The 12,545-nt window shown below is 52.1% G+C and overlaps 1 protein-coding gene across 1 annotated transcript in view; it reads left to right on the top strand.

The window, feature by feature from the left end:
• Window positions 1-2,066: 2,066 nt before the first annotated feature.
• Window positions 2,067-12,545, top strand: part of HTRA1 (HtrA serine peptidase 1) — a 52,586-nt gene continuing 42,107 nt past the window's right edge. Inside the window, exon 1 of the mRNA XM_025396496.1 lies at window positions 2,067-2,712. Within this exon, the coding sequence (XP_025252281.1) occupies window positions 2,109-2,712 (604 nt within the window). The 5' untranslated portion in view covers window positions 2,067-2,108. The remainder of the gene's footprint in view (window positions 2,713-12,545) is intronic.

The following is a 12,545-nucleotide window of genomic DNA, read 5'->3' on the forward strand; positions in this document are numbered from 1 at the left end:
TTTGAACCCAAGTCCCCCAGATGACAGGGTTCCTACGTGCTTCTCTAGGTCACATTAGTTCATGCTGGAGGGGAGGGGTGTTTCAGGAAGAGAGGAGATGTGGGCAAAGGCACAGAGACCGTAAGCGGAAAGGTATGTTCCAGAAAATGCAAGTTATTCAGCACTGGGGGAGCAGAGTGTATGTGTGGTGGGGAAGGGGTGGAGAATGGGTGAGAGGGTTGTGGAGACTCAGTGGGACCCCCAGCTACTTAATTCCCCGACAGGGAAAGAGCTTAGAAACTCCCTCCACCTCCCGCAAAGCAGTGGGGAAGCTGCAGCCACACTGTGTTCGGTGGGCTCATTCCGTCTGCAGTCTGGCTGCTCAGAGGGATGGTGGAGGATGGGGCTTGCAGGCAGGCACGGCCAGTTTGGAAGGTGTACTGGCTCCAGCACTCAACTTGTGGCTGACACTCAGGGAAGTTACCCTCTCTGGCCCTCAGTTTTCTCCTCTGTAAAATAAGGGAATTCGACAAAAATAAGTTGTCACCAATTTATTCACCACCACGTGTCCTTTTAATTCCGTCTGCCCCAGGACTGCAGTGGGGAGAGTCTTTCTTTGCTGATGGACTTTGAAAATCATCACCCCCACCCCGCACTTTTTATGGTTAACCACAGCTAGCTAAGAACTCAGGGCTTCTCATCAGCAGAGGCCTCTGCCTCTCCAGGATCCAGGCCTGAAGGGATTCTGGGTAAAGGCCTCCCTTCTGCAGCCATGAGGCCCTGGCTTTATGGACTGTCGTTTGGAGTCCAGGGAGTCAGCATGGGGACCCCGACAGCTTTCCCATGCCCCAGGCTCCTGGGCCTTTCTGAGGGACCCCTCTGGACTTTGGACATTAACAAGGTTCATATTTGGAAGGTGCTTTGAGGGGGCTTATAAGTATTTGGAGTTTACTTTTTAAACTATTTGTATTGGAAAAGTAACGTGTGCACAAGGGAACAGCCCAAATACAGAAGAATATTAAAATCTCCAAGCCCCCAGCCCCCTCCCTTGCTACTCTATCCCAAAGTCAGCTCTGCCGGCCCACCCAACCGTGGGTGCCTCTGCCCAGGGTAGGGTTGGAGGTTTGAGGGTTCCGGATGAGGGCTGGGCGAACCGCCTCCTCTCAGGTCCTTGGACGCGAGCTGTACCCATCTGCTCAGTGTGGACCCAGGACTACTGCCCACAGGCCTGGTGCTGCCTGGGCACCCAGACCCACCTCCAGGGTCGCCCTCGGCCCTCCTGATGACTCTCAGACTCTCATCTGTCCCAAAGGCTGCACCAAAGATTCTCCAGTGGGAAATCAAATTTTTGATAACAAAAGTGTTTTGAAATAATCACGCACGTGGTGAAAAATTCAAACAGGAGAAAACCCCTTTCCCACCTGAGACCGCTGCACCCTCTCCAGTTACGAGCCTCCCAGCTGCTTCCTGAGCTCTCTGCGAGTACGGACACGCGTGCCACCCACAACAACTGTTTAAAAGAATCAGACGTGTGAAGGATTCTGTTCAAATTACTTCTGCTCTCTGCTTTTATCACTTCACTGTGGGTCCGGGCGCGGGCTTTCCGGCAGCTCCGCGGACGCTGCCTTCGTCCGGCCGCACAGGCCCCGCGGTCAGGGTCCCGCATGCGGGGTACCGGGGGCAGAACCAGCGCATGACCGAGGTCCGCGGTGCCGCCAACGCCCCGGGTCTGCGCAGAGGCCCCTGCAGTCCCTGCCTGGCCCAGTCCGAGCCTCCCGGGCAGGCCCCCAGTCGGGCGATTTGCAGGAACTTTCCCGAGCTCTCCCGCGGGGAGACGCCGCAGGGCCCCCTTGCGAAGTTCCTTTAGTTTGAAGGACGCGAATCGCAGCGAGAGAACCTGCGGAAGGCGAATATGCGGGGCGCGCAGACGGGGAAACTGAGTCCCGCGAGAGGGCGGGTCTGTGCACTGCCCCGCCCGCGCCCCACGAGCTCCGCCGTGCCCGGGCGCGCCCGCCCTGCCCCCGCCGCGGGCGGTCCCGGTCCAGCCGCCCGCCCTCCCGCCATCCGGTCGGCCCCCCTCCCGGGCGCCGTGCCCGTCCCCAAGGCGGCTCGTCACCGCTGCGAGGCCAATGGGCTGGGCCGCGCGGCCGCGCGCACTCGCACCCGCTGCCCCCGAGGCCCTCCCGCACTTTCCCCGGTGCCGCTCTCCGGCCCTCGCCCTGTCAGCCGCCACGGCCGCCGCCGCCGCCAGAGTCGCCATGCAGATCCCGCGCGCCGCGCTGCTCCCGCTGCTGCTACTGCTGCTGCTGGCGGCGCCCGCCTCTGCGCAGCTGTCCCGGGCCGGCCGCTCGGCGCCTTTGGCCACCGGGTGCCCCGAGCGCTGCGAGCCGGCGCGCTGCCCGCCGCAGCCGGAGCACTGCGAGGGCGGCCGGGCCCGGGACGCGTGCGGCTGCTGCGAGGTGTGCGGCGCGCCGGAGGGCGCCGCGTGCGGCCTGCAGGAGGGCCCGTGCGGCGAGGGACTGCAGTGCGTGGTGCCCTTCGGGGTGCCAGCCTCGGCCACGGTGCGGCGACGCGCGCAGGCTGGCCTCTGTGTGTGCGCCAGCAACGAACCGGTGTGCGGCAGCGACGCCAACACCTACGCCAACCTGTGCCAGCTGCGCGCCGCCAGCCGCCGCTCCGAGAGGCTGCACCGGCCGCCGGTCATCGTCTTGCAGCGCGGCGCCTGCGGCCAAGGTACTCTGCCGCGCTCCTGGGCAGCACCCCATTCTCTCCATCCCAGCTCGGACCTGCTTCTGCGGGACTGGTGGGCAGACCGAGGGGCAGTGAAGCGTTGCGGGGTGGCCAGGGCAACTCTCGGGGACAGGCAGGTGGGCCCCGGGGTGGCGGCTTTCCGCGGGCTGCCTCGGAAACGAGCTTCGCGCCCAGCCCGGGGCCGGTTCTGCGCCCAGACGATGCCGGTGCGCCGGGCCTGCACTCTGGGGCTCGAGACGCCTGGCGACCTGCTGCGGAGCGCCCTGAGGGCAGTCACACAGCGCGGGGAGCCGAGGACAAATAAGAGGAGTGGGGGCATAAAGGGAGGAGAGAAGTTCAGGACTAGGAACTGGAGCCTTGCAGAGCGGCTTCAGGACCACAAGAAGTCATTTCTGTTGCTTTTTCTATTTGCTTCCTCCATCCCCTTTAAAATGCATTACTTTGATCACCGGACCGCTCCGTGAAAACTGTATGTAACTCTTTTGGAAAGGAACAGTGTTTGCCGGCCCCCGCGGGAGTTTCCCCAAAAAGTCTACCCCGGGCAGGGAACGGTTTGGCATCGCACTCGTTTCGGCGGCGTTGCTGCCTGTGTTGCTTTCCTCGTTTTGAGCCAGCCCTACAAAAATGAAAGTGGCTCCTTTTGAATAAGCTGAATCGGGCTTTGGATCACGAAATCTGCAGAGGCGTAGAAGGGACCGGGTTAGTAATGAGGAAGGAGCTTACCCCTCCCTCCTGCCGCACACAGGACCCGTTCGGCAGGGGAGATGGTGGTGATGGGGGCAGGAGTGGAGTGGAGCAATGTCTAACTCTCTCGCGGGACCTTCCGGAGAGATGCTTCTCATCTTCAGGCAGAGGCCATGTGGAAGAATAATATCGAGTTCAGCGGCGGCCAGTCCCGCGGTGTAGAACCAGACAGCGGGGCTTGGCAGTGCGCTTAGGCGCAGCCATGCGGCTGCTGCCCGACCCCAGCGCTGCCTCCTCAACTCGGGCAGTGCCAGGAGAGGGGCATAGGAGAGCACAGTGCAGAGGGACTGGTCTAGATTTTACTTTATAGGAATATGGTTCAGTATGACCAACTAGGACTTGGCATAGTTTGGCTTACATGGACGGGACGGTGCCAGAGCCGAATTGGGTGAAATTCGAGATTGTGTATTTCACCAACGCAGGAGCACAGCCCTCGGGAAACTCAGCCTAGTTAGGCAGTAGAGAGTTGTCCCGGAGACAAGTGATCCCGCAGACTAGAGAATGGGCATGATGATAGCACACGCCTATTGAGCACTCAGTCTGTGTGCCGGGTGTGTTACCTCTGTGACCTCATTTGGTCTCACGAGGAGGGAGTTTCTCCTCTCTCTCTCTCTCTCTCTTTTTCTTCTTAAGAGACAGGGTCTCCTCTGTCACCCAGGCTGGAGTATAGTGGTGTGATCATGGCTCACTGCAGCCTCCCACCCCTGGACTCAATGATTCTCCTGCTTCAGCCTCCCAAGTGGCTGGGGCTACAGGCAGATGCCACCACACCCAGCTTCTCATTCCTGTTTTACAGATAGCGGAACTAAGGTTGAAAAACTTGCCCAAGGTCACTCAGCTGGAATTTAAGCCCAGATAGCCTCATTCAGAGGAGTCAGGCCAGCACTTAACTCCAAGGGTGTGGGAGAGGGGTCAGGTGCTGTAAATTTCCTGGTGGGTTGGACGTGCATCCCCCTCAGAGCCGGGAACAGCATACACAAAGCCTAAGACTTGTTTGGAGGTGAATAGATCAGTGTGGCTGGGGGACGTTTGGGGAGGGCAGCAGGAGTGAGCCAGGCTGGTGGCCCAGAGTCCCAGGGCTGAAGAGGCTGGCTGTGCCCCGGGCCCTGTGTGCAGATGTTCTTGAACTGGGGCAACTCAAAGCCTAGTGTAGTGTAGGGCTGAGCTAGCAGTGGTGTGCGGAATGCATCCAGGGTGGAGAGTTTAGACTACTGCAATAATCTGGGTGTGAGGCAACAACATTGAAAAAGCATGTTTTTGTCCAAAACAAGCCAGCTGTTACTGGTCTCGCTGTTTGTGGTCTCATTGCACGGGGTCCTGAGTTGCTGGCACCATGCGAGTCGCCTAATTTATTGCTAGTGAGGCAAGTTGCTTAACAAGCTTTGGAGTTGGCTGAGTCCCTGTGTGGAGGAAAACAGGTCCCCCATTGGCCATCAGGCTCACGGCGGGCCCCGGTGTACCAGTGAGGGGACAGCCACAGAGGGATAAGCATGGTGGCTTTGAAGGGAGGGAGAGACAGAGTGGGTACAATGCTGTTTTTATCCCTCCCTCCTTCTTTTGCAAATATTTGTTGAGCTCCGTAGGGTGTCTGACACCGTTTGCATGTTTGTCTGGCACACCAGAGGCACTTGGTACGAGTGGATTAGTGAATGAATAAATGAATGAATGAAGACAAATGGGAGGCGCTTTCGACACACAGCCATTCTGTTTTTCCTTAGTGGAAGGCACTGCTTTGCTGCGCCCCCTCTCTGGATCTCACTCTCCACCCTTGACTTTCCGGAGGTGTTTCCGAGGACAGGCGCCTGGGAGCCAGCAGACTTCATTCAGTCCAAGCCAGGCTCCAGGACTTAGCAGCTGGTGCCTACGGGCAGGTCACTTGACGTCACTGTTAAATGAGGTGAATTGGCTGCCTGCTCTGGCTCGAAGATTGGCGGGAGAGCTACTTTAGCTGCAATGGACATGAGCCTTTTCAAGGGGTGCCACTTGACTAGAGGCCTGAAGTTGGAGCAAGTCACACACGGATCAGAAGACAGAGCTCTCGAGGCAGGAGCGGGTGCTGTGATTTCAAATATTATAAGGAGGCTTTGTCTGGGGCAGAGCATGCAAGGGGATGAGAGGTAGAAATGTCATCAGATCAGGGGTCTCCAGGCAGGTGACCAGTACTTTGGGTCACGGTAGATCTTTGGATAGAGGAACGTGTCACCATTCAAAGGAAGGTACTTTCATTTGTAAGCTGTTTAATGAATAGACCTCAGAGAACATCTCTGCTCACCACTCTGGAAATGAAGGCAAATCATCTATTTCAGAAGTCAATGCGCTGGCAGGGTTTGGATGGCAAAGTATACAATTCAACTAGAGAACAAAGATCTGTCATCTCCAGCTCTGCTGGTCAGATGATTACAAAAAAGAAAGGGATTGAAATACTAATAGGATACAAATAATGAGGGCTAACATATATGTTGTGCTTATTCTGTGCTGGGTGCATACTAACTCATTTGATCCTCCTGACAGTCCTGTGAGTGAGTGCTGTAGTCTTCCCTGGGTTACAGCTGGGCAACTAAGTCACAGAGCAGTACCTTGCTCAGCACTGCTGGTCCCACACAACTGGATCCAGAGTCTCATTCATAACCAGCATGCCGTGCCGTTGACAGAGCAACAGAGATTATAAACCACCCCCAGCTAAGCCCCAGCTAATAGCTGAAATCAACAGAGCTCCAGATGGCTGTGGCCTTGAGATGAAACAGGACAGATCACAGCCCTCACTCAGCAGGCTCAGGTTGACAAGGTTGCCTCCAGTTGCCGTCAGTGCAGCCCTCACTAAAGAAAAGCAAAAAATGCCGAGGGACTGTAGGAAAGCTGTTTCCACGCCAGAGATCCAGACAGCAAACTGCTCTTGAAGAGAGAAAGCCCTTCCGGATTCCCCCATGTCCCAAAAGACCAGCCACGGTTCCGGACCTCTGCTAAAACATGGACAAGAAGCCAGGATCAAGACCTGAAACAGACTTCCCAAACAGCAGAAGCCTCATCCATTTCTCCTCCTAGTACATCCTCCAGGAAAGCCCACCCGACTCCTGACAGGAGCCCAGACAAGCTTGGAGGTCTGCAAGCTGCAGGGGTGCCCAGAAACTCCGCCTCTGGTGGTTTTTAGTATTGCCTGCTCCTGGTCTCACCCCAGAGCCTCTGAAGGCAGAGGCTGTACGTACATACCTGGTGAAGAACCAAGGGCTTAGACGGTTGCTTTACTTCTTGGAGGCCTGGATGGTTTGTAAAATTTATTTATTTATTTATTTATTTTTTTGAGACAGAGTCTTGCTCTGTCGCCCAGGCTGGAGTGCAGTGGCGCGATCTTGGCTCACTGCAAGCTCTGAGACCTCGCGAGTTCACGCCATTCTCCTGCCTCAGACTCCCAAGTAGCTGGGACTGCAGGCACCCGCCACCATGCCCGGCTAATTTTTTTTGTATTTTTTAGTAGAGACGAGGTTTCACCATGTTAGCCGGGATGGTCTTGATCTCCTGACCTCGTGATCCGCCTGCCTCGGCCTCCCAAAGTGCTGGGATTACAGGTGTGAGCCACTGCGCCAGCCCAAAATGTACTTTATTTAGGTGATTCTTTCATGGGAGCCTCAAACAAGCAATCGTTGTTAGCTGAGTGCTGACCCTGTGCTGAGCTCTGGGGAGACAGGGTTGAATAAAACAAAGTCACTGCCCACAGGGAACTTACATTCAATACATTCAGTACAATCACTGCTTCCCCAGGTTGCATTTTTCCGTTGTTAGAGTGGGCGGTTTGCTAGAGAGTCATTTCCACTGTTGGCAATTCAAATACACCTTTTGTCACTTAAAAAACAAGTGTGCTGGGACCTGAGCTTCATCTTAGGGTAGGGTGGGTGGAAACAGTTGTGAGTCTCCAGTTTTTAGTCACCCGAAACTTGGAAACTTGGAAGTCTTTTGAGCAGTTTATGAGGCTCTGCCTGCTCTGGTCAGCTGCCTTCTTTTATTGCTCTGTTGGTTTTGCTAAAGAGTTAAAATATTAAGGTTTCGTGAAATTAGGACGTTAACAAGCTCAAAAACCAAGTGTCTGAGTTACTTCATTCCACTGAGAGAGCTGTAAATGGGTTGCACTGGAACTTAAAATAACTGCATTGAGTAAGCGATGGTGGCGGGCACCATGAGCTAACTGTGGTCAGAAGCCTGACAGCCTCCGCTTTGGGGCTGGATTCTCCGTTTGGAGCTGTGTGATCTTGGACGAGTTTCATGCCTTGGATTCAGAAATCAGACTTTCCATGAGCTTATATTTCAAGTGAATAAATAGCTCTGGTCAGGCTTAATTTGAAGAAGAAGTGAGTTTGGCAGTGGGTGAGGGTTCCTCGGAAGGCCAGCTGGGGTGGAGGGGCTGAGGACAAGTGGCTCTGGCCCTTCCTGGGTTGTTACCTGATCAGGTAACGGCTCCCTCGACCTCTTGGAGCCTCGGCAGTAAGGGGATTGGGCCAGTTGATCTCTGAGGCTCCTTTTAACTGGAATGGTCTGTGATTCTTGTAAGAAAACAAGTCTCTGAGGAGGTTGTGGTCGCCTCATTCCTAATTTAAAGGCTGGGGAGGCTTCCTTAAGAGCTACTTCTTTTTCCTAAATTATTGACGGTTAAAGCCAAGGCTGGCATCGAATGGATGTGATCCATCTTGAGCCTGGTTGCTTTGTGTTTCAGCTTTGTACTGGCTGCTGAAAGTCCCCAGGAGACCACAGGGGTGACATGTTCATCCCCAAGAGATGAGCTTCCATGAGCCTCATACCTCTTGCTCCTTCCCTGGAGCCTCAAGGCCTTTGGGTAGTCGGAAGTGAGATACCTTTGTGTCATTTCATCTTTTCCATCTCCACCTTCTCTGCCATTGAAAAAAAAAAAAAGGAAAGAAAAATCCTATTAATAGAGAAACCGAGAAGTGTAGCCATTCTGAATGTGTTTCCAAAAGGCTCCTGGAAGTGGCATGGAAGTTGGAGTGATTCAGCACTACTTGGTGACGTGTGCCTAGAACCATAGGGGGACATTAGCCAGGACAACACGCCTCAGGACAGAAGTAAGTGGCATGTCCGTCACTGCTAAAAAGGCACAGAGTTCAGCTTTTGGAGTCAATGCTAAGAGTTCCACTTCTAAATTCATTCAGAGCATTTATTTAACACCTACTGTGTGCTTCGAAGCGTACCAGGTACGGGGACTCAGAGGTAAGGACTAGTGGCCCCTGATCTCAAGGTACTGGTGGTAGATAGTGTGATGCTCAGCTTAAGGGCTGGGCTTCTGAAGTCGGATTACCACTTTCTGAATGTGTGGCTTTTCTTGAGTGACTTCATCTCTAAGTCTCAGTTTCCCCATCAGTAAGATAATAGAAGTAATAGCAGATACATACATAGCTCTTAGGGCATTGCAGAATGGAAGGACCTCCTTACATGAAACGCAAAGCACTGTGCCTGATGCATTGCTAGAACTCAGGCAATATTAGCATGTTGTCATTATCATTATCATCATCATCATCTTCAAGACACTGACAAAGGAGTCAGCTGTATGGGAAGAGTGCTGAGATGCTCTTGTCTCCCTGGGGATGAGGTGGGTGGGTGGGTTAGGAAACCTTCATAGAGAAGGAGGGTGATGTGAGACTTGTGTCTGGGAGCTGACTCGGAATTTGCCATCTACTATGTCGGAAAAGGTTCTCTGGGCAGAGGTATCCAAAGTTGCCTTGACTATCACCCTCTGAGGTCCCAGTTGTTGCCTATATCATGTGACCAGTGTGTGGCTTCTCTTGAATTAAGAGCTGCATGTCTGGACTGCCTGGGATTTTACAGATGTCATCTCGTTAACTCTTCCTGGAGCTTGTGACACCCAGAAGATGGCAGTTTATAGAAGCCCTGGGACCTTCTTGAATGATGCTTGGTTTGGTTTCCATGCTCTGGGAATTCCTCACAAGGAAAGATTTGTCACATCTTAAGGAAGGAAAAAAAGGCAAATTTGGGAGTCCATGGATACCCTATTATTTTAGATTCCAGGACAAATTGTCAAATAAGCACATTTCATAAAAACAATCCTCCGCAGCATCCCGTGACAGCAGCTGGTCCCTCGCCACAGGATAATTATGTCTCCTTGTGCACACAAAAGTCTCCGAGGGCATATTGTTGTGGCTGGAGTTTCTGATAATTTCCAAATTGAACAACCTCAGTCCTAATGAGTCAGAAGCTTTTGCAATATTTTCAAACCTCAGGAACATCTTTTTCATTAGTTGTGCAATAAAGATGGTAGGCCTATCTCTGTGATGAGCTGTTTTTTTTTTTCTCAAAGTTTGATGAGATTCGCTGTAGAATTCCTTCTCACATAGTCTTGGGCAAGATTTTACCCGATCTTCCAACACATGAGTCATATCATATCCTGTGACTAAGAAGAGCTGTCTCTTTGGTGCCAGTTTTGTAAGCACAGTCACCACTTGGTGGAGACGGATGGACACAGTCGGGATTGCCCAGGCAGATGGGCAGTCTTGCCAACTAGACATAGGGGAGGGAAGGCTCAATGTTCAGCGGTCACATCTGCTTTTCTGTGGCAGAGTGAGCTATACAGGAATATTGTATTCTCCAGGACAGTTAGGGCAGTGGGAAATGTCACCAAACAGAACAGTGACCCAAAGAGCTGCTGCCACTGGGTGCTCTGTGGGAGCTGGGCACTGTGCTCTTTGTGTTATGGGCCTTGCTTTGTTCTTACCTTGTAGCCACCCAGAGAGGTAGGGCATTAGCCTTGCTTCCTAGCTGAGACTACAGAAGAGGCTCCTAGAGGTTAGCTGTAATTTGTCCAAGGCCAGCCAGTGCAAGGAGGCAGAGCCAGGATTTGAGCCCATGTCTGTCTCACTCCCAAACTATTCTTCAGATTTCTTTAAGTCAAGTGTTATTTAGAAATGTTTTGTTTATTCGTCAAATATTTGGTGGATGTTTCCAGCTATCTTTCGGTTATTAATATCTAGTTTAATTCCATTATGGGCTGAGAACATATTTTGTATGATTTCTATTCTATTACATTTGTTAGGGGGTATTTTCTGGTCTAGAATGTGATCTGTCTTGGTGAGTGTTCCCTGTGTGCTTGAGAAGAATGTGTGTTCTGTCGTTGTTGGATGGAGTGTTCTATAAATGTCACTTAGGTCTAGTGGATTGATAGTGCCATTCAGGTCAACTGTATCCTTCCTGATTTTCTGCCTACTGATCTATCAGTTCCTGAAAGAGAAGTGCTGACGTCTCCTGAGTCTATTCTGAAACACTGGATTGCGGTCTCCATGATGAACGACTAGAGTTAGAAAACCTGAGTCCTAGCCCCATTTGGGCCTTTGGGATGACTCCCTTCCACCTCAGTTTCCTCAACTACAACAGGAGGACAATGATGCTTCCCAGGAGACATCAACAGGATGCTGTGACATAAGGGATATGAAGGAGCTTTGTCAACTCCTAAAGTTTCAATGCTAGGAATCCTAAAGCATTGAAGTCCAATGATATAAGGAATATGAAGGAGCTTTGTCAACTCCTAAAGCTTCAGTACTGGGAATCCTAAAGCACTGAAGTCCAATGATATAAGGAATATGAAGGAGCTTTGTCAATGCCTAAAACTTCAGTGCTTCAGGAGTCCTAAAGCATTGAAGCTTTAAGAGATTAGGACCTCTAGTTGACCATTCCAGACTCTTCCAGGACTCCTGATAGAGCCAACACCAAGAATAGTGAAGCCGGAAGGATGCAAATAGTAATATGTCTCCTGGGTGTCAAAGTGTGGGTCTCCTCTGGGCATGTTCTCTTGTCCTACTGAGACATGATAGCTCTTGGCCAAAGTGACTGAACTTGACCCTCTGTTTCAGGAAGGCCAAATGCAGGGTTCACCACCGTCATGTCCAAGGGCAGATGCTTTGGTCCAGAACATCAGCATCCCAGTCATTACACCAAGCAAGCTGCAATCTCTGCCTGCACCGTGGAGAGCGCACGCTCCTCCCAGGGTGGCCTGCATCCTGTATCCTGCATCCTGTGTTCTTCTCAGGCCGACTTTCTGTTTAATGTTTGCTGGTCAGGAAATGGCCTGAGCTGAGGTTCCTCAGATCCCAGCCTGACCTTTCTCCACTAGCATTTTTGGCTCTGAAAAATATAGCCCAGTGTGGTTTAGCCCCACTGGATGAAACCCAATAGGAAAAGTCTGATAATAGCAGAGGAGGCGTAGGAGGAAGGGTGAGGATTTGAGAGCATCTGGGATGGACCATGTGTGTGGATATTGTTCTGTCTGTGGGATTGTGTGACACTTCTCATTTACAGTCTGTTCCCTTGGAAGTCCCATCATTGGCCAAACATATAGTCCTTCTGTCCTCTGAAAAGTATCATTCTGCTCCTACCTTTGACAACCATCTCTGACCACATCAACTCCCTGTTTTCATGCATCTTGTGGATGAGGACACCACCTTACCTGTAAGGACACTGGTGGCTTCCCAAAGCCACCAACTGACTTGTAGAGAAGACAGAATCCCAGAGTATGAAACCTGAGGGTGAAGGGTCCTGGCAGGTCCTAGAGCCCAACCCTTCACTTCACAGGTGGGGAAACTGAGGGAGCCAATGGGAACATGACTCTCACAAGCCGCACAGCTCATCTGTAGGGGCCAGTGTGGAGTCTGTTTATCTTGAGACCCAGGGCTGAGTCTTTGAGCCCTCCCCATCTCAGCCACATCCTCCTGTTGGAGCAGTTAGGTGTTTGGGAGAGGCCATGGTCCATACTCATGGTATTCCTGTAAAGCTGGAGAAACAGGCCTTGCTCCCTTAGTCTCTCTAATCAAAATGAGGTTGCAGAAAACCCTTCTCCCTACTTCTCCCTAAAATAATTTCCTTGGGTTAGAAGATGACTAAAAAGCTATTCATCTGATGACTGATGTCTCCCTTCAAGAGTTATAAGCACATATAAATGCCTTTGAATGGTAATTATAATAATTTTGCTGAAGGGAAAATATCAGTATAAATATCATGGTGGACTCACTGATGAATGAGGACTGAAATGCTTTCATGTCTTTTCAGCTGTGGTTAGATTT

The sequence above is a fragment of the Theropithecus gelada genome, chromosome 9, assembly GCF_003255815.1.
Source record: "Theropithecus gelada isolate Dixy chromosome 9, Tgel_1.0, whole genome shotgun sequence".
Taxonomy (NCBI): Eukaryota; Metazoa; Chordata; class Mammalia; order Primates; family Cercopithecidae; genus Theropithecus; species Theropithecus gelada.